General features: G+C 35.0%; 2 protein-coding genes across 2 annotated transcripts in view; one reads left to right on the top strand and one right to left on the bottom strand.

Moving 5' to 3' along the window:
• Tmprss15 (transmembrane serine protease 15) overlaps positions 1-2,090 on the top strand; it is a 118,478-nt gene extending 116,388 nt beyond the window's left edge. The window contains exon 25 of the mRNA XM_020153573.2: positions 1,759-2,090. Coding sequence (XP_020009162.1) covers positions 1,759-1,914 — 156 coding nt within the window. The 3' untranslated portion in view covers positions 1,915-2,090. The remainder of the gene's footprint in view (positions 1-1,758) is intronic.
• Positions 2,091-3,884: 1,794 nt separating this feature from the next.
• Chodl (chondrolectin) lies at positions 3,885-24,865 on the bottom strand. Its single transcript, XM_020153569.2, has 6 exons — positions 24,223-24,865; positions 14,975-15,284; positions 14,666-14,823; positions 11,010-11,096; positions 8,974-9,076; positions 3,885-5,270 (listed from the first exon to the last, which is right to left on the bottom strand). The coding sequence occupies exons 1-6, from the start codon at positions 24,302-24,304 to the stop codon at positions 5,186-5,188; spliced, it is 825 nt and encodes a 274-aa protein (XP_020009158.1). The 5' UTR covers positions 24,305-24,865; the 3' UTR covers positions 3,885-5,185.
• Positions 24,866-26,259: the final 1,394 nt, after the last annotated feature.

Below are 26,259 nucleotides of genomic sequence, written 5' to 3' on the forward strand. Positions count from 1 at the left end.
CTCTGAGCAGTTAAAGCTTATTTTTAACAATTTCTAAATCATATATGATATATCTTGAGCCATGGTGCTATACAGTTCCATAAATATTTCTGCACTCACGTACATACAGACGACCTAGGCTGCAACAATGTAAATCACCGTCCCTCCCTTTGAACAGCTTGGACACTTTTGTTATCTCTAGAATTTAGGTAAGCTGTGGTTGTCAATGCAATTTATGTTTCTTTTCACCCAAGAGGAAAAACATGTTTGGATAGGCCACATTTTTTTCCTTTTAAATATAGGGCTGAAAGATATAAAGAATCAGGCACAAAGTCTTCCAGAATATTTCCTAAATGAAACTAAGGTTGAAGTATTCTGACACCAGTGGTTTCAAACAAGGTATAGAAGGCTATATATTATTTCCTAATATAAGGAAACATAGGGCCAAATGTGGTGGCTCATACCTGAAACACCAGATCCATGGAGGCAGAGACCAGAAGGATTATGGTTTGAGGCCAGCTCGACCAAGAAGTTAGTGTGAGACCTCCATCTCAACGAACAAGCCAAACGAGGTGATTTATGTCTGTAATTCCAGATATTAAGGATGCATATGTAGGAGGATCACGGTCTGAGGCCAGCACATAACAAAAAGTCTGAGACTCTATCTGAAAAATAACTAAAGCAAAAAAAGAAAAAGAAAAAGAACAGAGAGCTAGGAGCCCATGGTTCATACATGTAATCCTAGTATTTGGGAGGCTAAAATCAGGAGGATTTTAGTTTGAGGATTGCTCAGGCAAATAGTTCACAAGACCCCATCTCCAAAATAGCCAGAGTAAAATGGACTAGAGGTGTGCTCAAGTGTTAGTGTCTGTTTTGCAAGCAAGAAGCCCTTAGTTTAAACCTCAGTCCAAAAAGAACAACAACAAAAAAGCTGGGGACCATGGCTAAAGTGGCAGAAAACTGCCTAGCAAGCACAAGGTCCTGAGTTCCACCCCGCAAAAAAAACTCCATACAAATAACTTTTAAAATATTTGCATAATTAATATCAAATTAGTATTTGCCAATTTTACATCATTAAATAATTATAGTATATATTTATATTATCTTTATTTTCATTGTAAATAAAACCTATATAGCCAATTCTATAAGATATGCTATGGTTAATATTTCTGAAAATTAAAAATATTTGTCCATCAGTTGAAATCTTAGATGAGAATAGTTGTTCTAATCTCTAGAGATTATATCAAAGATTTGCTTATTTCAATTGAAATGGTAAGATTCTCAACTCTGATTATTTGATGTTTGCAGAAAATTCATTGCTACCCAAGAAAAATAAAATCAACATTATGTATGAGTTCTTAGTTTTCCTAAATTATAATGTTGAATTATTTTGTCTTTCCTTATGAAGTCATTCCTGATACTTAGAGCATGTCTTCTTTAATAAAATGCTTATCTTATATTTTTGTTACAGTGTTTTTCATTATCCTTACAGAATTTCTTACTACCCATTAAAACACTTTAACCAAGGTGAGGGAATTCTTGCTGAAAAAGTGCACCACAAAAACTATGAACCGTGTTTCTATTGTCATTGCTTGCTCTGTCTCCTTACTGAGGAACAAAGGGCTCCCATTCATGCCTTAAAATAATGGTGAAAGTATATACACATGGCTTGCATTATTCTGAATATGTAATTTTTTTCATTGATTAGCTTACAGCATTCTTACATATTATACTAGTTGACCACATATCCACAGATTTCTTTTTTGACTCACTCTTTAGGGGGACTCAGGAGGACCGTTGATGTGCCAAGAAGACGACAGGTGGGTCCTTGTTGGTGTGACATCATTTGGATACCAGTGTGCACAGCCTCATCGCCCAGGAGTGTATGTCCGGGTTCCAAGGTTCACAGAATGGATACAGAGCCTTGTACATTAAGCATTTCCTAAGCCAAACATGAAAACTGGGCAGTTTTCCCACTTCACTCAAAGGAGCATGGAAACAGAGTTTTATGGGAAAAAAAGTACTGAAAATTTTTATTTTTACCTAAATCACTGAAATGCTGGGATGAAGGGAGGGAGAAAAACAAAAAATTAAAATTGATTTTTGCAACACGAAGTAATTTTAAAATAAATTTTGATTTCATAGTGAATAATATTCTTCCATGGATATTTCCTTTGTTCTTAATCATTATTTTCACTATTTTCTGTTATGTAATTTTGTTATTTTAAGACATATTGATTGTCTGGCATCAGATTTCAGAATCTCAGTCATTTTCTTGCCTTTTCATCCAAGTGCTTTTAAAACTAAATTAACTGATAATGGTCATTCCACACAGATCATTTTATCAGGTTTATTAATATTTTCCACTTTTTTTCAAGCTAATATTTTAAGTCTCAAAAAATAACCAGACACTTCAAAGAAATGCAACTATTAGACATGTTTTTCTTGGCTTATGTGTGTTATAGTGAGCATTTCTAGCATGTGAAAAACTTACTTGGGCATGGCTAAATTGCCCATTAGAAGGCCAAAAATGTGTAATAAATGAATTTGTTTCACTCCTTCAATCTCTTGGGTTATTTCCAGAATAACAGCAAACTTCAATTCAGTTTACCACATAATATCTGTTGATTCATTTAGGGACACAAAAGTCATATCTACATAATACAAAACACACACACAACACAAACACAATATACATTTTCTCCAGCAGCCAGTATGATGGAAGAGAGAGATTTAGAGATATTGAAAGATGGGGCAATCAGGATGGATTGGCCTTATGAAGAAAGGAGGCCCAGGCTCCACCTATAAGGAATGGTTACATAATTAATGCATAGAAGTGGGCATTGAGGACATCTTTGCAGGTGGGAAGAACGCTGAGCGTTCAGGGACAGGGGTTGGTGGTGAATCATGTGTTTTGACACGAGATGGTTCTCCCTGGGAAGCAGTCAGGGAAAGGGAAAACGTCATGTAAGGAAGCTGTGGCCAAATGACAAATGACTGAAAAATGGGGAAATTATTCTTAGGGCAAAAATGAGGAATCCCTGAGTACATTCTTCTTTTTTAAGAACTTTCTACTAACTTGATTCTCCCACATGGGATGTAGCAGCAGAGATAGGGTGTGCTGCTTGTATTCAATATTTTAAGATTGATTCACATTTCACTGGCACTTCCCAACACATATCAAACCCAGTTCTGAAAACATGAACACTCTCAACAGAAACACCATTTATTCCTATCCATTTCTCAAAAGTCTGCCAACATTTTAAGAAGGTGAATAAGCACCACCTTCTAATAAAAGAAAAGTTTCATTTCCCATCCTTAGTCATTTACAAATTTAGTCATTGATACCAGAAGAGCCATCCAGACCTGAATAATGATCAAAGACAAATACAGAGTCTTTCCCCATCTGTTGGCTGCTTCTGCCTTGCAGCCGTTTTAGTTCTGGGTAGCACAGGCAAAGGAAAATGTCTGGTTTTCCTTCCAGCAAGTCCTGACTAAAGGAGGAAACTCATGCTGGTAGATTGTAGGGAACAAGCTGCTCTCCTGTGTCTACCTAAGAAGATGAATAGCCATGAAAAGAAGGAGAGAAATGAGGGCAGATTTTGAACTGAGAATCTCTCAGTCACAAAGCATCTTAAAAGGGGCTGATGTCCACTAATTTCTATTTTGCTTCTTAGTTTTGTCAACCAATTTTAGATAATTGCCTTAATGAAAGCACTTTATTGTCCAGCCGAAAAGGATTGACAGAGTAAAGATTAAATTTCCTTGTTTACGCTCTTTAACCACAATCTCAAATTTTCATCTCAGGTCATGACGCAACATGTCTGTGTTCATGTAAAAGACTTAGACAACACCAGCTATCATTCTTCAGAAACAAGAACTTTTTATTTGGTTAAAAGGAGCACAGGAACATTTGAAGTCCAAATAGTTACAACTCTCTCTTAAGAACAAGTCAGAAAATTGAAGAAACTAGGAGATTAGACAGAAAGGAGCCACGGTTTACCATCACAAATAAACCCTCATCAATGAATATTCAATCATCAATGACCTTCAACCATGTGACATTAGTTGATGTGATTCGTAGTTCTTTTCTTGTCCTAAAATGTGAGTGTGCTGTGCTCAGCTCCACACTGATGAAAACCATTCACCTGGTCTCACCTATACGGCCCCCTTATATACTAAAGAGGCTAAATTCAGCTAGGGAAACCTTAGAAAAATTCTCCAAGTATCTGCCTCCGATGTCAATCCTGAGCCTGCAAACAGCCATCTTTGCTTGGTTGGCAAGGGAGGGTCCACAATGATTCCAGAACCCTTGTAGTTCAGCTACTTGTAGCTATGTAGGCAACATGTGAAGACATAATGATTTATACTGTGTATGCCACATTTGTTCAAGATTGACCATAATACTATTCATACAGCTATTAGTAAAGTTATTTTATTATAAAATCTGTTTAATTTTAAACTAAAAACTAAAAACAATTGTAAGGCACATGTCTTGCACAATTGAAATTAGACAGTACTTGCCTCTAAGTCAAATATTTCAAGAGATTTACACCACAGTTAATGAAATAGCTTCTTATTTCTTAAGAGATTTCCTACACATTGTCCAACCAAAAACACAGAAACTGAAAAAAGATGAACCATTTCTAGAAAACAATGTTTTTCTATGGTAATGTATCTTTGTGTGTGAGTTCAGTTGACAATAGTGATTTACCTTTATAATCAAAACAGTATGTATTGAAAAATGAAATGCCATAAAAATAAATATTAGAAGAGTCCATTTCTATCAAACATATATGCAAAGGTAAAATATTTCTGCACATTGTAAATTTCAATACAATTTACATTACATTAACTAGATTACAACTTATGAAAGGTGAAAAATAAAAATAAATGCTTCCAACACATAGACTCCTAATGTGTTGACAGCAATTTCATCTGCATGGTCCATTCTTATTTACTTGAAGTTTGGGTGCTTCCTTTAGCAAAATAAGCATGTCTCACTCCAGTATTAGCACAGCATTTTTTGTAAATGAAATCATAAACATAAAAATTATTTTAATATTTGCCTCAAGGGGGAGCTTACAGTTCATCTTGCAGATCCTTGGAGATTTCAAGCCATTCCAAGCTATGTTCTGATGCCATTCCTTATACTGATCCAGAAGTATAAAACTATTTTCATTTCTGGAACCAAATCAGTGAATTATTATACTTCCATGCCACTTTCCTTTCTGGTGCTCTTTGAAATCCACAATGTGGACTGGTTTGGGCTGGTTTTTGTTCTTCCTTTACTGAAAGACATAATAAGAAATAAGTTCAGTGCCTGAAATTTCTTATCAAACTGTGCGTGTTTTGGTCCACAGAGAGATGTCTCAGACACTTATTGATAAAAGAAGCCTTCTCTCACCAGAGTATTTTTCATTCCTACAAAAAATTTCAAATTATTCCAATGTGAAGATGGCAAACAGATCTCATGAATGATGAAAATAAAAATGTATCTTTCTCCTTCTGACTCTTCATAACTTAGAGTTCAGATATACACATGCAAAAATGTGTCTGACACCATGCTAAAAATGTCCATTTTATTCTTCAATCCACCTTTACTTTCTTTGATCAATGCTTTTTGATCCTTGCTTTCTAAGTAACCTGCTACAATGTGTGCTGAATTTGATGTCAAATCATGAAAACAAATGCTATGGTGTAAGTGTATGTGCCCACATATTGCCCTCCTTTCATCAGTTTTTCTGCCCTTTGCTTAAGTCTTTGGCTCCTGAGTGTCTAAAACCATTGTAGCATCTAAAATAGCAATAAGGAATGTGAGTTTCTCCTGTCAATTGGAATTCTAGCCTGCATTCCAGCCTGTGCTTGGAATTCTGTTTCTGTTTTTCCCTAGATTATCACCTTTTGAGCACCTGCAGAAGCATTTATCTGTAAGTTGAACCAAATTGTCCTCTACCAGATTACATCTCAACATCTACATTTCTTTGCTCAGTTTCCTGAGCATGACCTCTGGTCTGGATCAGGATCCTCTACCTGTTCTTGTTCACTGTGCTCTGTACTTATTCTGCCCCAGAGCAACTCCTCAAGTTTCCATCATTCCCTCCAGTTCCCAGAGACCTGCCTCCCCCACCCAACCTCTTCATCCTACAGACATCTTCAAGGACAGAAAAACTATTTCTAGACACAGCTGATCATTACATTTTTAAAAATTTACTTCATTCACTTAAACTTAACTATATGACTAGTAAATATATCCAGATTGTGTGATTTACACATTTTCCTCCAAATAAATAAGATCACTATAACTTTATTCTACCAAGTCATCTAACATGAATAGAAAATAAGGCAAGGTTTATTAAAAGCACAAAATTTTAAAAGGTAAAAATTGTTACGTTACTAATGGGACTTCTGTGTAAAGTTCATATTTCATTTAAGAACTACGATTAATTAAGGAAATCAGAGTTGTTTTGAACATGACATGGAATGATAGAAACCATCATGTGTACCAGATTGGAATTTAAATTTTCTGCATGGCACTCAGATGATAATGGAGTTGAATCTTTGATGAAGTTTCTCCTTGCTTTCCTGGAAGAAAGGAAAAGGGGAGGATCTAAGAACAAATGAAGGAAGTACGACAGCTAATTCCGGCCTTTGGAAGGGCTCAATTTTTGTATATTTTCTCTCTCTGAAATTTCAAACAAGTGAAAAGTCCATAGGTCTTGATATAAAAAAAAGCAAACTACAAGATTTAGAATGAATACAATTGCCACAATAATATTCTGTTTGGGAAAAACTAAAACTTTAGAGAAATTGCAATTATTCAATACTTTAGCACTTTTTTACTTTACAAATAATAACATCTGAATCGTATTTTCTAGTTTTGTTTTTGTTTTTTGCCATATTGTGGTTTAAACTCAGATTCTTTTACTTGCTAGGCAGGCACTCTACCACTTGAACCACACCCTATTCCTTTTTGCTTTAGCTATTTTTCAGATAGAGACTCACTTTTTTGCCCAGAGCCAGCCTCAGATCACAATTCCCCTACCTACACCTCCAGTGCAGCTGGGATTTCAATGTGTCGCCAAGTCCAGTTTGTTTGTTGAGATGGGGTCTTGAACTTTCTGCCTAAGCTGTCCTTAAACAAAGATCTTCCCGCCTCCACCTACTGAATAGCTGTGATTATAGACTAAAGCCACCACATGTAGTCTTAAATCTATTTTTCTTTTTTTGGTTAAATATGTACATACATTGTTTGGGCTATCTCTACCCCCTGTCTCCCATCCTCTCCACTCCCCTTGCAGAACAGGCAGAATCTGTTCTGTCCTCTTCTCCATTTTGTTGAAGAGAAGACATAAGTGATAATAAGAAAGACATAGCGCTTTTGCTAGTTGAGATAAGGATAGCTACACAGAGAGATTCCTAGCATTGCTTCCATGCACAAGTTTATTACAACCCGAATTGATTTGTCTCTCCCAAACTTCACTACTTTCCGGTCACCTTCCCGTAGTTACCTCTGTTAGTTTAAGATTACTATATTAGCTCCTCTATAGTGGGCACATCAAACAATTTCAAGTTTTGGGTTTCCTATCTTTCCCTATTCCTCCTGTATGTGTCCCCCCTCTTAACGTGTGACTCATGTCTAATAATATTACTGCATTTGTTTTAGGTCTGAAGTCTGTATATGAGGGAGAACATAAGATTTTTGAGCTTCTGAGCCTGGCTAACTTCACTTAAGATGATGTTCTCCAGTTCCATCCATTTACTTGCGAATGACAAGATTTTATTCTTCTTCATGGCTGAGTAAAATCATTGTCAAACTGATTTACTACTCAAATAGTTCTATTCCTTAATAGAGAATTCATGTGAAATAACATCACTGTTCTTTCACAAGGAGAAATCATCTTCATCACAAGGAGAAACTAAAAATTTACTATAGTGTTTATATTGAGCAAAAATATTAGAGAACAAATTTATATTGTATTCTATAAACATATATTAGAAAGCCATGAGGACACAAAAAAACCCATCAATTTGTTAGGCTTCGTTTTGTCATTATTCAAATTTTTTAACATCCAATTAATTAAAGTTTAGATCCTTTTAGAACTATATATGAACTATTTAGAACTTATACTATTTAATTTTGGTGGGAGGTTTTACTATTCAGTTGGTTCCATAGGGTTTGTTTCAGGGAAAGAACATGAAATCAAAAGGGAAAAATTATTTCATTTGCAGATCTATCACTGCTATAGGCATTCTTTGGATCCACTATTATTTAAAACATCTTGACAAACATACGTAGTTTCTTCTAACAAACATGCTCTTATTCCAATCTAATATCTTATTTTTTTCCTTTGGTATATATTTATATTTCACTTTAAATTTTTAACCGACAAACTGACATGTTGAAAAAACTAACGAGTATGGGTAAGCAGACATAAAAGTTAAAATATTCACAGAAATCTTGCTGTTCAGATACATAATTTTATTTCAAAATACCTGACAAATAGTGACTAATTTTTACCACTGTACCTTATTTCTCATTCTTCATGGATCATTTTGAAATAAAACAGATGCGTACAATTTGAATTTTGAAATGGTACAAAAATCAGGTCTTTTATATAGTTTAATATTCAGATTGAAAAATTTAGTAACAATCCTTATATTTAACAAACAAGAGGTAGAATTGTACAGTGCCTCTGTTGTATGCATACAGTATTCAAATCCACATCCACCACTTACATTAGTTATGAGACCAAAAGCTGATGAAGTAACCCATAAACCACCATTTTTCCAACTAGAAACAGAAACAAAAGGGTGCCTACTTCACAAGGCTGGTGATGAGGCATGCCTTATAGGATTGTGTATACTGAATTTGTACTGGCAGACATGGACATCAGAAGTTTTTAAAGGAAAATTTTAAAAATAATTTACTTTAAATATTTCTGAAATTGCTTAAAGTTTTATAAGTTATCTCTTCATAAAAAAAGTATTTACCTTTTATGCAGCATCTGGAAACAGCAGGTTCCAAAAGCAACCAGTATCAATAAAAGCAGTGGTATCGTTGGTATAATAACATAAATTAGATTGGGAATTATGCCTACAAAAAGTAAAATAGTCTTAATGTACAAAGGTGACTAAGGAAGGATTCTAACACTAATGTTACATAAGAATTTCACACACATACACACACACACACACACAAAGACCCAGAATTATTACCAATAAATGTATTTCAAATGAGGCTCATTCCAAAATACTAAAAACACAAGTTTTGATAAAAGTTTTTAAAATTTTTAGGCACTGGTTGTCATGCTCAATTTGATATTTATACTTTTAACGCTATTATTAAATTTGCAATTCAGACATGGACCAATTTTTATAATATGTTAATAATCTTCATTATTTAATTTCATTACTTTTTCTCTGTCATTATTTGGAGAAGCAAGAACTTATTAAAATCACTGTTAACTTACTGGATAAATCACTAGCTTACCCAATAAATTCAATGCTATGATGATACGCAGGTCTCTGGGATTAAACCACAATATACAAATATTAAGCGATAATACAATCTTACCCTAGAGACACAGACACCAAAAGCACAAAGACATGGTCTTAATTAAATTCTGAAACGAATCATTTTTTAGTCCTGCTCCTTTAAACTTGATAATATGAGATATTCTTAGTAAAATTTTTTAAATGTATAAAAAATAAAATATTGCAACAGTCCAGTCCCACCCAGCATGAAATGACTCTTTTCAATATAGATGGAAAATATTCCAAATGTAAATATTTACTGATATCTTTAATTAGGTTTAGATATTATGAATAATGTTAAAATTAGCTACACAAAAAATGAAAAGCACTGTTTTAATATCCTATTTATATAAGGAAAGCAAGTTTTAAAACTATGCATTTATCTTGCAAACTGCAAGTTGTCATTATGACTAATCTAAATAATTCTGGTCAAAGAGGACCAGATGTAGATCAATTTATTCACTTAATAGCATACTGGGCTGGAAGAATGGCTCCAGTGGTAGAGCACCTGCCTAGCAAGTGTGAGGCCCTGAGTTCAAGACTCAGTACTGCCAAAAATTAAACTAAATTTAAAAATTTTTAAAACTGCATATCACTTCCTGTGTTATAAGAACACATATTAGTGAAGTCTAATAAGAGGAGTAATTTAGGAATATTTTACTCTTTTCACCTACTCCTTAGAGACTCCAAGAGGTAATGTCAAGCATTTTAAGAATTCATGAAATTCTTGCTTTTCAAAATGCTATTATCATTCCTAATGTCAATGATAAAGAAAAAGAAAGTATTACTACACTTGTGTGCATTTTGAATCACTCGCAGAAAGATTTTGAGACATTGGGTCTTTGGCCCAATGTTCACAAAACAACTTGGATAAATAAACATTTCCATCTAACTGACAGGGCCATGCTATAAAGATCCACTAACTAAAACTAGTGAGCAGTTTCTAATACGAGATTTGCACTGCTGATTGCACTTTGTTTACTTGGTAGGCAGTAGTGTGCTAGAAGCAGCTGGATCTGAACTCATTATATGAATCTCTTCCCAAACCACTATGCAGTCATTTGGGTAGCCTAAAACTGCCCAGGTAGGAGTATTCACACATGGAAATCAGAAAGGGCTACAAATCAAGCTTTTTATTTTCTGCCTCACCCCTACCTCAGCCAAACCTTAAGCATTAATTGGCATACTGTGTTTGTAGACCAACAGAAATGAACATGTTTACCTATTGTTGGGAACAGTTCTTTGTATGTCCAGGTTTCAACATGGATCATTTAGTTATATCAACTTGGAATGAAAATCCAGAGAAAACAAAACAGGTTCTTCTATTCAAAAAGTGGCTTGGTACGATTAGTTCTAAACTACTTCAAAAGTAAATTTCCATAGACATATTTAGTGTACCAATTCAACAAGAAGGATTTCACTAGGGTCAATGTGGAAAAAGTGTTTTAAAGTAGTTCTACACTTGACAGAGTTAAGACACATGAATGAATTACCTGCTTCAGTAACAACCACATTTTCATGGGTGTCTCCTGGTTGAATTGTAATATAAGGCTTTTCTACAGGAGCTGTTGGGTTGATCTCTGTAAATAATTAGTAAGGGAATCACAGGTAATGTTTAGACAAGAAAAACACAAACAGAAATGAAAGCTTATTATATGACAATAAAAACATCTTAATTTGATTTCTGAACAACATACATAAAAACATATTCTGAAGTTAAACTTATATAAAATTATCTAAGTATAAAGGTTAACATGTAATTATGTTTGAATAAAAAAAATCCATTCGATGAATTCCCTCTGCAATCTGAAACTGCATTTAGCAATCAACAGTACGGTTGTGCAGATGGCAGCCTGTTACCTGTGCTAATATAAAGCAGGACCAAAGTTAGACAAAGAAAAGCAAGAATTCATGAATGTGAGAATCTGAGACACTGAATGCAGTACAAAAACAAGCAAAGATGACTTCTTAGTGTAATATTTAGGTTTCTCCTTCCAGTAATAATCAGCAGATGACTAAGTGGATTGCATTTGGAAATGATGATTCAAGATTCAAACAACCATGCTCAAAGACACATTTATGTCTTACACAACAAAACTATTCTTATATTTTATTTCAATGCTATATACTTCTTTAAATAATAATAATAAACATTGCAAGTTTTTTTCTTTTCTGGTTTTAAGAGATTCAATTTCATCAAAGATGGTGAAATTTTTTACCATGATCTGGTACTACTCTGTCTCAGATTTTTCCCTTAAGGAACTATTTGTTTTATTAGTAATTTAGTGAAAATCAATTGTATTAACAAGAAAAAAGTGGACTGGGGATGATGACTCACATGTGTAATCTCAGGTACTCTGGACTCAGAGAGAGATAAGGAAGATCCCCATTCAAAGTCATCTGGGGCACAAAGTTAGTAAGACCCATCTCAACAAACAAGCTGGGCAGTACATGGGATGCACAGGTAGGAGAATCAAGCCTATAGCCAGAAATGTAAGACCCTATTAAAAAATAGCTAATGTAAAAAGGTCAGGAATGTGGCTCAAGTAGCATAGCACCTACCTAACAACCACAGGCCCTGAGTTTAAACCCCAGTATTGTTAATGACAACCAAGAAAAGCCCATAAATTTGTGTCCATTTGCTCCAAAAATGTAATTCTCTGTTTACTTTCATCAACTAATGGGTAAAAAAATTAAATGCATCTTCTTACAGTCTTTAGAAGTCATATTTGCTATTATATATTGTCAGAATCTCAAGTCATTGAAAGTTTATACACCATTCTTTAATAATGTTTATGATTATGCTTATACATAAATTTAATCCTAATACTGAAATACTTTTTGGTAGGTTTAAGATTCTTTCCTAACCTATACCTGCTCCTCTACAGATGTTAGTCTTTCTATGGTCAACTAGTGTTTATTGAAAAAATGATATAGATATTATGCAGTTTACCAGCAAAGAACTGGTTACTTTAAAAATAATTTTAACAAACCTTAATGTGATTACCAATCAAACAAAATTTTAGAAACCTAACTCCATACATGCATTTTTCAGTATCTAAAGACAAGAGTGCATAAGGCAATTTTAACATTAAAATTACAATTAACAGTATCCCCATGAAATGTCTTCAGATGACTTTGGTAGAGCCAAAGAATAGATATACAGCTCACAGACCAATAACAAAAGGAGAGAAGAGGAACAAAACTTTAAAGTGAATTCTCTAGTTTTTGCCTTGCCAGATTAATTCTCTACCACATTTGATATCATTAGTCATGTTAGTAGATCATGTATAGGAGCAGAAAGATGAGTTTCTATCTCATAGTATACATCAATTTCTAGTAAAATTGAACAACAAAGTTCAAAATAATCAGTGGTATAATTCATGTATTCTATCTAGCTATACTTCTTAGTCTTCTAACCCCCTTCACCACCAAAAGTCAAGCACTGACTAGAAAACCAGGGAGCTTAAAATCAATATCATTTACAAAGCAGAACTAAACTCAAGGAAGGAGAAATCAAATTGTTAAAGATAAAAAGACTAAAAAGCAAAATAAAGTCTAAAAAATCCTGAGTATATTAATAAGGACAACTATAACCCTGCACATGTGGTACAAAAAGAATAAATACATAAAATATCTTTTGAAAAATATGGATTGATAAATATGGAGATTTTAGTAGAATATAGAAAATAATTTTTCATCTTAAATACTCTTACATGAGTAACAGATAATAATACAAGACACACAAAGAATATTATAAGGCTGACAAATATTGTAAAGTCTTAAATAGTGGAATAAGACTGGATGTATAGAATACAATAAATAAAATGAATGGTCACATATCTCATCTGAGAACTGAAAACATCAGACAGAGAAATATATCAAGAATACTCTATAACTTACTTTTTATTTCATTCAATAGTTTTCACTACCTAGTGTTACAAATTTAAAATATTGGAGAATCTCAGCTTTATATTTTTCCAAGATAAAGATAAAAAGAAAGAGTGTAAGTACAGAACAGACTTGGCATTGCAAAGGCTTCCGGGAGGATAATGATGGATTTAGCAACCAAGGGGGTTAAAAAGCAAATTTACCAGGGATATAAAAAGTTGGCTAATATATTCAAGAACCAGATAAACATAAGAGTAGGGTAAGTTAATCCAAATAGCCCTTGTGCTTTACTGCGTTATGTAAAAAAGAACCATGTAATTTCAAGAGAATAATGGAAGCAGTAGTACTTGGTTATAATTGCCTTCCATGAACACGTGTTATGAGTTCAAGCAGACAGCTCTCCAGAAGAGTTAAAATGACACCTCTAAATACTGTGGAGGAGAAAAAAACACCAAAAAAAAAAATACCTTCAAAGTCTAAATATCTAACTTGCCTTTCTCAGATGATAAAAAGTATGAGCTTACATGGTTTTGTTTAGTCCTTTTTTAGTGAAATATCAATTCAGTTGTGGTGTCCTACTCAAAGTAATGAAAATTCACTACTTCAGGAGTAAGCCACACTAATATAGCTCAAGGCAACAGTTTCCCCATTTGCTGCATATCGCAAACAACTGGAGACTTCAGAAGACTGACTAAGGTCGCACATTCCAAAGAATGGAAATCGGAGGTAGATGTGTCACACATCCCAACTTTGTCTCACTATAGTCCAAGGAGCTATGACTAGTAATAGGAGTCTCACATGCCAAATATTGTGCTACAACATGTTAAGTTAATGTGCTTTCTTCCCCTAAATTCACCAGAAATCTCCTGAAGAACTGTTCTCGCATGGGCACATCTTTAGATGCATTGGTGACTTTTACCTACTTCCCATACATTGTACTAAATTTTTATGACTTTTGAAAGGAGTTATTTATTGTTCATGAATTCTCATTACAACAAATTTTTATCTTAGTTTTACAAATGATCATTTTCTTTTAAAGACACCTTTTCAAATGTTTCAATTACTTCCTTCTGTTTAACTCATTGCGCAGTTTGCTCTGTGACATATAATGTGCTTCAGTACAGTGAATGATAGGGCAACTGTAAGGCAATTTCTATGTTGTAGCAGGAAAAAGAAAAGAGCCAAAGGAAGTAAAGGTCAAAGAAAAAAATCTAACATGCACAAATATATTCCTATACTTATTGATGATGTTTCTTACCTGGTTCATACTTGCAGATATAATTGTGCTTCATGTTGCACCTGTCATCATTCCACTGGTAAAGGTAGGGACCCCCAAGACCAGGGTTAGCAGTGGGTTGATGATACATTACAACACACTTTTCACTTCCACAGGAAGGTTCATCAGTGTACCAGTTTCTATAAATAGACAGCAACAGGGACATTTAGCTCCCTGCCTTCTGAGTGCTTCTGCATGCTCTATTCTGACATCCACTGCAGGTAACAGAACTCTCCCTTTATCTTGTTGAGTCCCCAAGAGCACCCATGGACTCCTTGGATCCAAACTTACCGGTACTGGGAGCTGCTTCCATCAGACCACTGGTAGAGATCTGGGCAGGCACCAGATGTTTGGCCATCTCCATTTCTCCAAAGCCCTATCCAGAAATCACCATCAGAAATCCCTGTTCCAGGTTTGGTCAGGTTCTGCAGCATGCTTTCTATTAACTTCTGTTCTGCCTCATTCTCAAGACTGAGGAGGACTCCTCCTTCACTCTCACAAGCCAGGCGCGCCTCCTGGAAGCTCACGCGACTGGACAGTTCATGAAAGTAGGCCATTTTGTAGCAGGGATGCTTCAAGTCAGCAAAACACACCTTTTGGCCTAAAAAAAATAAATACATACTGTTCATTAGGACTATGCTCATAAGACCACTATTAGTCAAAATTGAAGAGGCAGTCAAAACAAGAAGCATATGATCAAGAATAATGCTTTTCTCACTGCATAATCTTGTAAGGTTTATTTACTAGCCCATTATTTTCAACTCATAAAAGCAAATTGGTTCTTTTGTAAATTGGGAAGATAAATTTTCAAACATAGTATTTGAAGAAAGTGATTGCTGAGGGAAGTCAAATTCTTCTGGCTTAAACTTTATAAGCCAAATATCATAGGAACTAAAAGTAGCTATACTATATATAGTAAAGTGAGCTGAAAAATTAAAGCCACAAAAGAACAATACATCATAAAAGAGCTTAATTATTTAAAAATGAGCAAAATAAAATAGTTTTTTCTAAGATGTTCTGACGAAGATTCAAAGTGTCAAATTTGCAATGCAAATATTTACTTTGATTATGTCTGAGAGGGAATCTACAAAGCTGAAAGGTAGTAGAGACCAAAATGAAGGTAATTATAGCATTGAACAATTAATATAATATTATATCAGATGTGGCAGAATAGAGTTCCAGACTATCCTTTGAAAAGAATCTCATTGCCAATTCTTTGAATATTTTTCTGTTTTTATTGGACATATTGTTAGTAAACTCAAATTACTAGATTAACATCTCTCATTTTACAAAAACATCTCTGATAAATCATAAATTCCAAGTGAAATCTCCCAAATTCATAGAGAATCAAGTATTTCAAAAAAGGAATGTTTTCTAAATGTGACAAAAATATTTGATTACCTAGAGTACAGTTGGAATGAATACGTCATGAAATAAAGGATCTAGTGAAATCTTATCAAGGGCTAATTATTTCCTTTCTGATAATTTGGATGAAGATAAGGATAGGCTGAAATCTGGCCAAATTCATCTTTCAAAGTCAGTTAAAAAAGGTTAGTCCAAAACAGGTAAGGTGATAAATGTTTAGGAAACTTGAGAATAAATTATTTCCCAGCTTTAGAAGACTTATGTTTTCATAAAACACTCACTAAATAACAATAACTTCTTCAAATTTAATTTTTAAAAGATTCTATTAGATTAAGTTTGTGCCTATTCAAGTTTAAAAGTTATAACATTACATTTTTTTAAAAGTTTAGAGTTTCATTAAATTTAGACCTAAATTAATCTAGTTAAACTTATTAATTGGTGACTTTATAACATATTTCTTAGGGAATAAAGACTGGTACCAACCAAATACCAAAATCTTCAGTACTCAAAATTTGGACAGGAAGTATAAAATGAAATTTTAAACTTATATTTATGTTTTAAAGGCTTATATATGTTATAGCACCCAATTTAACCACATTCTGACATCTAGTGACTTTAAAAAGCATATATATATATATTTTAAATAAGTTTGTTTCATTAACCAGAACTATGACAAACATTTAATATAATCCCTGCAACCTCTGAATGGAATGACACCCTTCTATGAGACTTCATATTGTCTAACCACATGTTTAAAATCATAAATATACAGGCAACAAGAATTTGACCTTAAAAAAAAAAAGAAAACTTTCAAAACCAAATGTTACACAGCAGAATGAGTTTTCCCCAATTACTTTGGGACATAACCTCAAATATGAATGACTCTATTAGGTCATACTAAAGCATATTTTTAGTAGAGATATTACAGTGGATAGGATTTATCTAACTCTAACAGCAATGGAATTCTAGTTCTTCTTCTGGTTATATTTATCTCACCTCCACCACCTTTCACCACTAGGCATGTTTGCTAAGATTAAAGACACCATCTCCAGAATGGTCAGACTATCCTATTTTCATTTTTCTTAGCTTCTTCTTTTGTTCATCTCTGAGCTCTGCGTTCACTTTAAAAACTGCCATGATATATTTGATGCATTGTAAGAACCTTTGTAAATGCTGCAATATACCCTCAACCAGCACAATAGAAAAAAAAGAGAAACATATGGAATAAAAAAAAAAAAACCTGCATGGATCTCTCTTATTTTTTCTTTTCTTCAAATAGCTGTCCCAATCCTCCAGTAATCTCTAGTCTTTTTCTTATATGTTATTAGGTTTTGTAATTAATCCATTATTTAGGATGATTGTTCTTGGTAACATTCTGGCAATTCCAGAAAGCCTAGATTTTTGTGCCTGTATTTTAGAAGCCTACATTCCATCTGCGTTTACTACAGCCTTTACGCATTTCTAAGTCTCCAAATATATCTAACTACATTCTCTTGAGATTTCAACTTGACCAATTTTCACTCCATGAACTTTCAGCCTTGTATTTGATTCCAGCAGTTTTGAAATGTTAAACTTGTGGAAGATTGTTTTGCAACATGTCAAAAATATGTCAATTTCTTAAAAACAGCCAGATGTTCTAATGAGTAAAATGTATTCATTTGTAACAATGCCAGCACCACAGTCAAAGGACCCACTATTCTGTTGTCTTTGATACACTTAAAAATGTGTGCAATTTATTCATGGTGGGCACACACAAAAATGGTGATGAGAATTAACTTGTTTACAAAATTAATATAGAACTTCCACGAAAAGGTATATGAGAATTTTAAGTATTATGTGGAAATTCCTAATAATGTTATATAGTGTATAGAGAAATAATAACAAAAAAATTATTGACAGGGATTATGTTTACAATGATTGACAGTAATTAACAACTATTATTGCATGAGTCCTGGAAAATGGCCAACCACAGCACTCTTTGTACCAGGCAATCTTTGGTTGTGGATAGTGGAGTGCTCTACAAGTCTTGGATGAAGGAATAGAGATTGTGATCAGTGCACAGAATGGGGACTCTCAAAGAGATGGGGAACAGCCACCAATTATCAGTTGTTACAGGCATATTAATTCCAAAGGGTATTGAGTGACTATCAGCCGTGTCTTTGGATCTTAAACATAAAAGTTACTCACAGGTCAAATCTAGTAGGCAGTTTCCAGGAAAATTATAGACACAATTTAATGGTTTATGTATAATCAGTTAAAGCTGACACTGCAAATTTCTTTACATCCAATTCTATTTTACTACTGATTTCTACCTTATTGTGCAAATTTGGTCCAAGCTGCTGCAAAATCAGCAGCAGAAGAAGCAGAACCTCTCGCTACATTTCAGCTGATCCGGTTTGGTTGCTATCACAGTGGAACTCCGACAGCTGGGAAACAAATGTTGCCCTAATTCCCAGAAAAGTTCTGTTAATGCAGATCTTCTGGAAGCAACTTTCCCACTTCTGTAAAGAGTAATCTTTGTAGAGAACAATTATGATTACCTCCCTTATGTACTGTGAGACCATATGGAGAATTCGCCAGTCTCTTACTTTTAAATAATATATTCAAAAAAATTTTTCCATTAATATTTTATGGGATAGGTAAGTATTCTGTGGACCATATACTGTCTTTTATTACACTAAGGTTACATTTATGCTATCTAATGATAAATAACTGTCACCAAGTATCTATAATTGTAAACATCCTTTGATATAACATGTTGGCTTATCTATAAGAGAAAGGAAAGACCTCCCACTCAAGATTCTATAGACATTGAGCAAAATGAAGTCAAGATATCTTCTTTTGTTAACAACTGGGATGTGTAACAGGAGCTAAATAATTTTAAATCTAGAAAATATTTACATGCTTAAATGTTCTGCACTGAATTTTTGTAGATCTATGAAAAGAAACATTCACCCCCATTAGTTTTTTTATTTTACAAACATGAAGCATACAAATACCCAGCTACAAATATGCACATGCACTTTTATGTAGCAATAATTCTTAGTAATGACCCATGAAGTCTTGGAAATTTCCTTGTTTTCCTGAATAGAAGGATCTCTAATTTAGTTTTATTTTGCTAATATATTTACTCTCATATGGTTGAATGTTCAACAATTCACGGTGAAAGTGACAATTTTTATTTTGCCTCACACTGTAATAAAATATTATCAATGTTAAATGAGTACTGAATTTAGATCATTTTTCAGTAAAAACATAGAAGATAAAGTATAAATTTATATATAGAAGATATACTATAATGCCTTATATATTATAAATTCCTATTATTTCTACTTTCAATTGCAAAAAAGAAGTTACATAGAAGAGTATCTATATGGAAAATCTTCCCTAAAGCATGATTGGCTAAACTATGGACTTTTTATTATGATCTCACAAAATCACATTTATCATAAATCCTTTGAATCTTTCAAAATCACAATAAAAGATATGTTTATATGACAATATGCAGGGTGGCATGACCTCTGAGAACAATGCCAACAATTTTGAACTGAAATAAAAGAGAATGCTTTAGATTCTAAGTGTTCTGCTTTCAGTGATCAATAGTACACAAACTTCCTAAGAATTTTTCTTTTAAATAAGAAAAAAATACAATAAACTTTCACTTTAATGACAGAGATCTTGTAATTGCAGAGTGCACTATGACTGGAATCCATTATCCGACAAGGAGAAACAAAATCGAGTCTGTACTGTTGGGTCATTTTATGGATGTGATGGCTGCAACTTGTCCAGCTGGAAAGTACCACAAGCTTATGACAGGGGGATGAGACTTCTTTTATTTTAACACTAATATTTTTGAGATCATAATAATTAGTAGAAAACCAAGTAATAGTGTAGTTTAAGAGTTTAAGCACTCAATCAAAAAGAACTAACTTTGAATCCCAGTTCTAAACTTGAACTTCAAATACTTGGAATTACTTCAACTTTTCTGTCCTCAGCTTCCTCACCTAAAAAGTGAGAGTGGTTATGGGTTTCATAGAAATAATGATATTAATAATGTTCTTAGGTTAAAAATCATTTAGAGTGAAGGACCTGGCTTCTAGTAAAATCCACACCTTTGGGTAAATTAGGAAAGGATGATGTGCCTGGTGATAGACAGTAAGGAGACTATTTACTAGACTACTTACTGGAGAGGATTGCCTTTGCCTCTAGGAAGCCTCAACTCTGGCCACAGGGCTTGCCAAACTGAGCTCCTCCCATCCTCTTTGCATATCATTCCATTTTTTAAATGAGGGAAAGGAGACAGAGAAAAGTTTAATAAGTTACATAATTCACATAGCTCACAAGCACAAGTGCCAAAGCTGGAGCTTGGAACCAGGCTGTCTGGCTCTGCAGTTCATTTACTCTGATTTTCATGCTGTTTCCATGTATGTCTAAACAGAATATAATGCTGAAATACTTCATAAACAAAAGGATTGATGACTATACACAGTATGCATGTTACCTATGCTATAATCACCAGCATTGTTCAGTCATTGATTACTGTGTAGGTAATATGTGCAAGGAATTGTGCACTGAGAACTTGTTTCTAAGGAGGTTCTGGATGTTCCCCTGCTGAACATTTAGATCACAGTTTATATTGGGACACCATATCTCCAATTTTCAAGCCATGTGTAGTTTTAATTTTTTTAAATTAGCCCCTTTATCTTTGAAATAAAACAAATGGGTTCTAAACTGAATGTTTTCCTAACAATAAAAAATATAATTGCAGTCAAGTTCTTAGGCTTGCTAACAACAAAAGAAACACTTTTACCTCACATTTGTGCATACCTGTCCACTTGCATGTGAATCTCTGACACAGAAGGCAGTTGCAAATAATAAAAATTATTAGTGAAGCACCAGCTGGATTTCCCCTTTGGCCCATTTATGTAATACTGGCTCTTTGCTAACATTAATGTACAGATATCACCATCTTAAGGAAAAAGTTATAAAAACAAAATCATAAAATAATGAGGAACAGCTGTTAAGGAATAATAGCTATGATAAATGTAATTTATTAAATGACTACTAATAAGATTAATTTTTCCCTACTTGTCCAGGAGATACTTAAAGTAATTGCAGTTTTGAAAGCTGCACTGTCATCATTTTATCTTTTGATGATGTCATGGAATTGTTCCATAGGCTGAGCTATGTTCAGCAGTTTTTCTTGTATTTCCCTTGCCATTAAGTTAGATTAATCTATATGATACTGGTCATCACTCATGAATTTGTAATATTATCTGCATAATACAAGGAGAGGTCTCTAAATCACACAGTCTCTGAAATAAAATACATGCCAGTTGTAGTAAGATTAAACTAACACATATTAAGATATTCTGGAGAAATTTGGAGATGTCATGAAGTACACAGAATTGCAACATGGATAGGCTGAGGACCACTGCTGTACATACCAAGAAAAAAAAGTCAAAAGAAGGAAAAGAAAAATAAGAACATATTACTTTAAAATACTTCAAATGTTAAAAATATCACTTGCTTTCAAATACATCCTCTCAACTTAGAGACCTGAATTTTGAATGCTTATTTTTTCAGATTTATTCATACACTATAGATAAAAATCCTCCTACCTCTATCCTAAAGATGTTATTACCTACAAGCTGCTTCCAGAATTAAATGATTGCAGCCATCACAGATACTCTCTACACATCTCTGGGTAGTAAGAAATCAGTAGAGTTAAAATGTTCTTCAAAGTAGAATTGAATTTGAATTATATTCAGTAAGTACTCTTTGATTGCTATCACTTGTAATTATATATTTTATTGCTAATTCATGCATCAAAAACTTCCATTTTGCTGTTGGATGCTATTAAATCTTAGGGGCCAGATGATGATGAAGTTGCTGGAAATGCTATTTCTTGTTAAACTATTTTCACTTTAGTTTTAAATAGGGTTCTGAATTTTTCAAATGATGCATCTGAAAGGTACTGGAAATTACCTTACTGAATATTCTTAAAAGGATTATTTTGTGAATGCCTGTCCTGGGGGAAGGGGTATGTATGTTGGGTGACAATTTAAGTATACCACATAGAAAATAGAAATTGTTGTGAATTTAATAGGAACTTTATTCCATGGGTTGTAAATATGTTCCAAATAGTGGAAACCAAAAATGCTATTTCATTTCTCCTCAGACACTTGAGAAGAGATTGGGTAAATGGTCCCTAGTGGATGAAAAGGTTGACACACCTTTCAGAACTTCCTTCAACTGGGCCACCAGTGAACCTGTTAAGAAATAATTGCTTCAAAAATGTCAGTCTTTAGGCTGCTCTTTACTAAGCCCAACATGGCTGACATTTATCTTTTTAAAAAATTATTCTTCAAAGTATAAAAGTCACAAATCAATTTACAGATGGATAAATTGCAATGAGTTTTATGACTAAAGACAATCAAATTATTTATAACAAAAACAGAACTGAGTAATCATTTTAATATCAAGTAAACATCATCATTTATGCTAAATCAAATAGATCAGGTTTAGTTAATTAGAAATTTTCCAGATGTCACCTTCAAGTTGCCTATAAATTCTTAGAAGGAAACACAACAAAAGGTTTGTGGTAATTGATGTACACATAGAAACAGAGTAAACATTTTATCAGCAAGTTCCTAAATTCTGTTTTTACTTTACATTTCTTTTCTCCCTCGAAATTTTAAGGCACATGCAAATGAAAGACTGTGACAAAAAGGCTATTATTTAAGTCAATTAATTGTTTCTATTTGTTTGAAAAATACCTTATGTTCAAAGTATGGTCTCTCATGTTCATTCACTTGCATGAATAATTTTGATAAAGACAGTCAGATATGCAATCCATACCATTAGATAGGTCTCTATAGTGGACTTTTTATTCTCAGTTAAATTAGGGAAACTAAGACCGGTTTCTGTACATCTTGAAAAAAGTTAATAGGTTAGTAAAGAGTGATTAGTCACTACACATTTAAGAATTATATTTCAGTGATCTGGAACACCACCAATTGCTGAGGGGAAGATCAGTAACATTAGGCTTAATATGCCAATTTCTAAAGGTCTGGCTTCACAACTGATTAAGTTGCTATCATCTGTCATGTAGCTCAACAACAAGTGACACCTGTTGTATAGATGCACTAAATGTGAAAAGCATGATGTTTATGTTTAAGAAAAACCTTTTCACCCTTAGTTTAAAAAAAATGTCCACAAGCATCTAACAAAGATTCACTGAAACTTTAATGAGCATAGCAAGAGATTTCTGTAAGGGCAGCTATACCTGTGTTGAACTTTCACGTGAGGCGCTATTCACATTCATCCCAGCCATTGAAAGTCTATCCCCTTCTTAAAAGAATTCTCCAAAAAGAAAGGGAAGGTGGATACAAGATAAACTGCTCAACCATAAGACAATGAACGTTGAAAAAAGAAAAAAAAAGGAGACAAAGCTTGGAAGTTTTCCAATTTTGATCCATTTACTTTGCACCTTCTAAATGCACGAATCCATAGTCATTACCAAGTACACCTCAACCCAAATGTGGCTGACTTCATTTTCGGAGAGATCCCTAATTTGAGATGAGATGTGCAAAGAAAAGGCGTGTGTGCACAATGACCTGTCCCCCGTTTGTTCTTTGCCAGTCCTGCTGAGAACAAAGACTGCCTATCCAGACATCTGTAAAGGACCCACAGAGAACTGGTCCGGTCTGAGGAACCATCCGTGTGAACACGGTGCATGGTGGGTGCTAGGGCTGAAGTGGAGCCAAGCCAAAGAGGATGGCATTTCTGCAAGAGCTTCTCTGTCTCTGGGATCCTCAGCATCCGCCCTACCCCACCCCTTTTGCAGGTGCCCAACCCTGTCTTGAGATTAACTGTCTTACAAAGAAAGTGGAAATCACTCCTGGAAAAGGCAGCTTTTCTGGTGGTTTAGCAGAAACTTGCTCCGCAGTTACTAAACCAGGCACTTCGAAAGAATTTAAACTTTTTGTTGTGTGTTTGGGGGAGTAGAATAAAGAATAACACAAACCATTTTCCCCTACCTCCCCTCGACCTCCTACTCAGTACAGGTTTCCAACCCTCCCGAAAGTCTCCACCCTAGGACAGACTGCTCCGCAGCGTCCCATGGTCCTTTGGTGTCATCCTCTGCGCTGGCCCGCGTCCCCCTGACTCACCGCTAACCACCCGGCGACAGAATGCTCCGTGGCCGCAGAGCAGCGCGGCGCCCAGCAGCAGGGAGAGCACGCGGATCATCATGGTTGCAAGGCGTCAGCAGCAGGTGTCTCCTGGAGCAAAGGCGGCCTCCGCCCTTGGGGAGCCCGAGGCTCTAACCCTGCTGCCTCCCTGGCCTTCTCCTGGGCCCTACTCTCTCCGCCAGAGCCCTGCTCCGTCCCGTGAGCACATCGCCCTTGCTCGGGACCTGCTGCCGGGTGTGTTTGTGCCGCGCGCGGGTCTGCTGGGCTGGAGCGCACAAACCCGCTAGCGTGTCTGCGAACGGGGACAAAAGTTAGGGGAGCCCTCGTCTGCTCCAGAGGTGAAGCTGGAGCCCCAGCTTGCACTCTTAGCGTTCACCTTTGCTTCCCTTCCTAGCCTTTGAGTACTAAGGAGCTGAGCCCCTGAGTCCTGGAGGGTTCTAGCAGCAGCAGCGGCTCTGCGCAGGAGGCACGGCCTTATATACCCACATCCCGAGGTTCCTGCCCCTAGCTAGTAATAATTTTTAACTACTTCGTCGCTCTTGCCAAGCAGAAAATCCAGCCCCTCCCCGAAAAACTGAAGCCACTTTGAAAACAGTCCAGTCAGCAGTCCCACCTCCTGTTCCCTCCCCCTACCTCCTTTCCATTGGCTAACAGACCTCAATATTCATTTGTGTAAAATGTGACAGTTTTGCTATTAAACTCTGGCAAAAGTTGGCTCCATTTGCTTTTCTCAAAGATAAATGTCCACAGGGATGCCAAGTTGTGGGGCCTCTCTCTTTTTGTGCTAAATTGCTTGATCATATAGATTGCTAGATGCAGGGTAGTAGCCAGCCAGTATTTAAGATGGATTGGCAGAGGGGGAGCAAAAATCTGCTCAGTGAATTATGTAATGTGCCAGGGTTTTCCCCACCTAGGTTGTGCAAATAGATTGTTTTCAAGAAGGTTGTTTAACTAAACTGCCACAGAAGCAAATTGAAAAAAAAATATTAGAAACATGGTTTTCTCAACTGATTTCAATCTCAGTGTTTGCACCTCCAGAGAAAACCATCAAGACAAAATGAATGTCCTGAATTCTTGGGAATTTCCTTTGCAATCATTTGTCAGTGATCTGTGGCTTATAAGTAAAGCTCATTTTGAAAACTGGAAGGACAGTTTTCCATAACCTGACCTGCTCTTTTCTATAACAATCCACACAACGCCTGTTTACACAGCTTCCTGGAGTATCAGACAGAAGTTCATGGGAGTTCATATCTAGTTCATGATATGGACCTTGAAAATGCTGTCATGATCAGTGTTGGTAGAATTTGACATTTCAAATTATGTTGCTTAAAGGCACCAGGATTTCTTAAATAAAATCCTTAATATCTCAATGGACAACACACTTTGTTGTAAGATCTCACTGTCTTTGGTTTTCATAAGCCATAAGGATACTCAAAATATTTGTTGGATTAGTTTCTTGGACAAAGGGAGTCCATACTGCCACAGCAAGGATAAGTTTTGCAGAATCAAGATTTTTAGCACTTGTTCTTTCCAAGTGCTAAACTTTAATTTCATTATTAAAGCTATCCAACTCATGAAAGTAAAATATCTAAAATAATTACAGTTATGCATACCTTGTCACTTCATTTTTACTTATATTCCCTATAAATATATTATTTTATTGTAGGACCATGGATAATTGATAAATCTGGACTTGGCAGAGGGTCTGTTAGTTTTTCCACTTGCTAAATGTTCCCAAGAAACAGGCACCAGAGGGATTTTGAATGGAAAACTGATAAATGTCCCAAGGCGATGGAGGAATAGCTCAGCCTTGGAAACCTTGTCAATGAGGATCACTAGGCATGTTTCTGGTCAGAAAGCTGCCTTCCAGGTACACACAACTTACTGTGAAAAGAGAAATGGAATGAAATAATGACGGAGTAAAAAAAGCTGTGGTGGAAGGGCAAATGGAGTGCAGAGGAATCAGGAATTCACCTGGTAGTATACTTTCAGGCACTCTCCAGTGCTGTCAAGTTG

This window comes from Castor canadensis, chromosome 5 (assembly GCF_047511655.1).
Source record: "Castor canadensis chromosome 5, mCasCan1.hap1v2, whole genome shotgun sequence".
Taxonomy (NCBI): Eukaryota; Metazoa; Chordata; class Mammalia; order Rodentia; family Castoridae; genus Castor; species Castor canadensis.

Coding starts and splice junctions, on each gene's coding strand:
- Chodl (XM_020153569.2), bottom strand. CDS start 24,304: ATGATGATCCGCGTGCTCTCCCTGCTGCTGGGCGCCGCGCTGCTCTGC. Junction 14,824..14,974: donor GGAAGCAGCTCCCAGTACCG/GTAAGTTTGGAT, acceptor GTCTATTTATAG/AAACTGGTACACTGATGAAC. Junction 11,097..14,665: donor TATCTGCAAGTATGAACCAG/GTAAGAAACATC, acceptor AATTATTTACAG/AGATCAACCCAACAGCTCCT.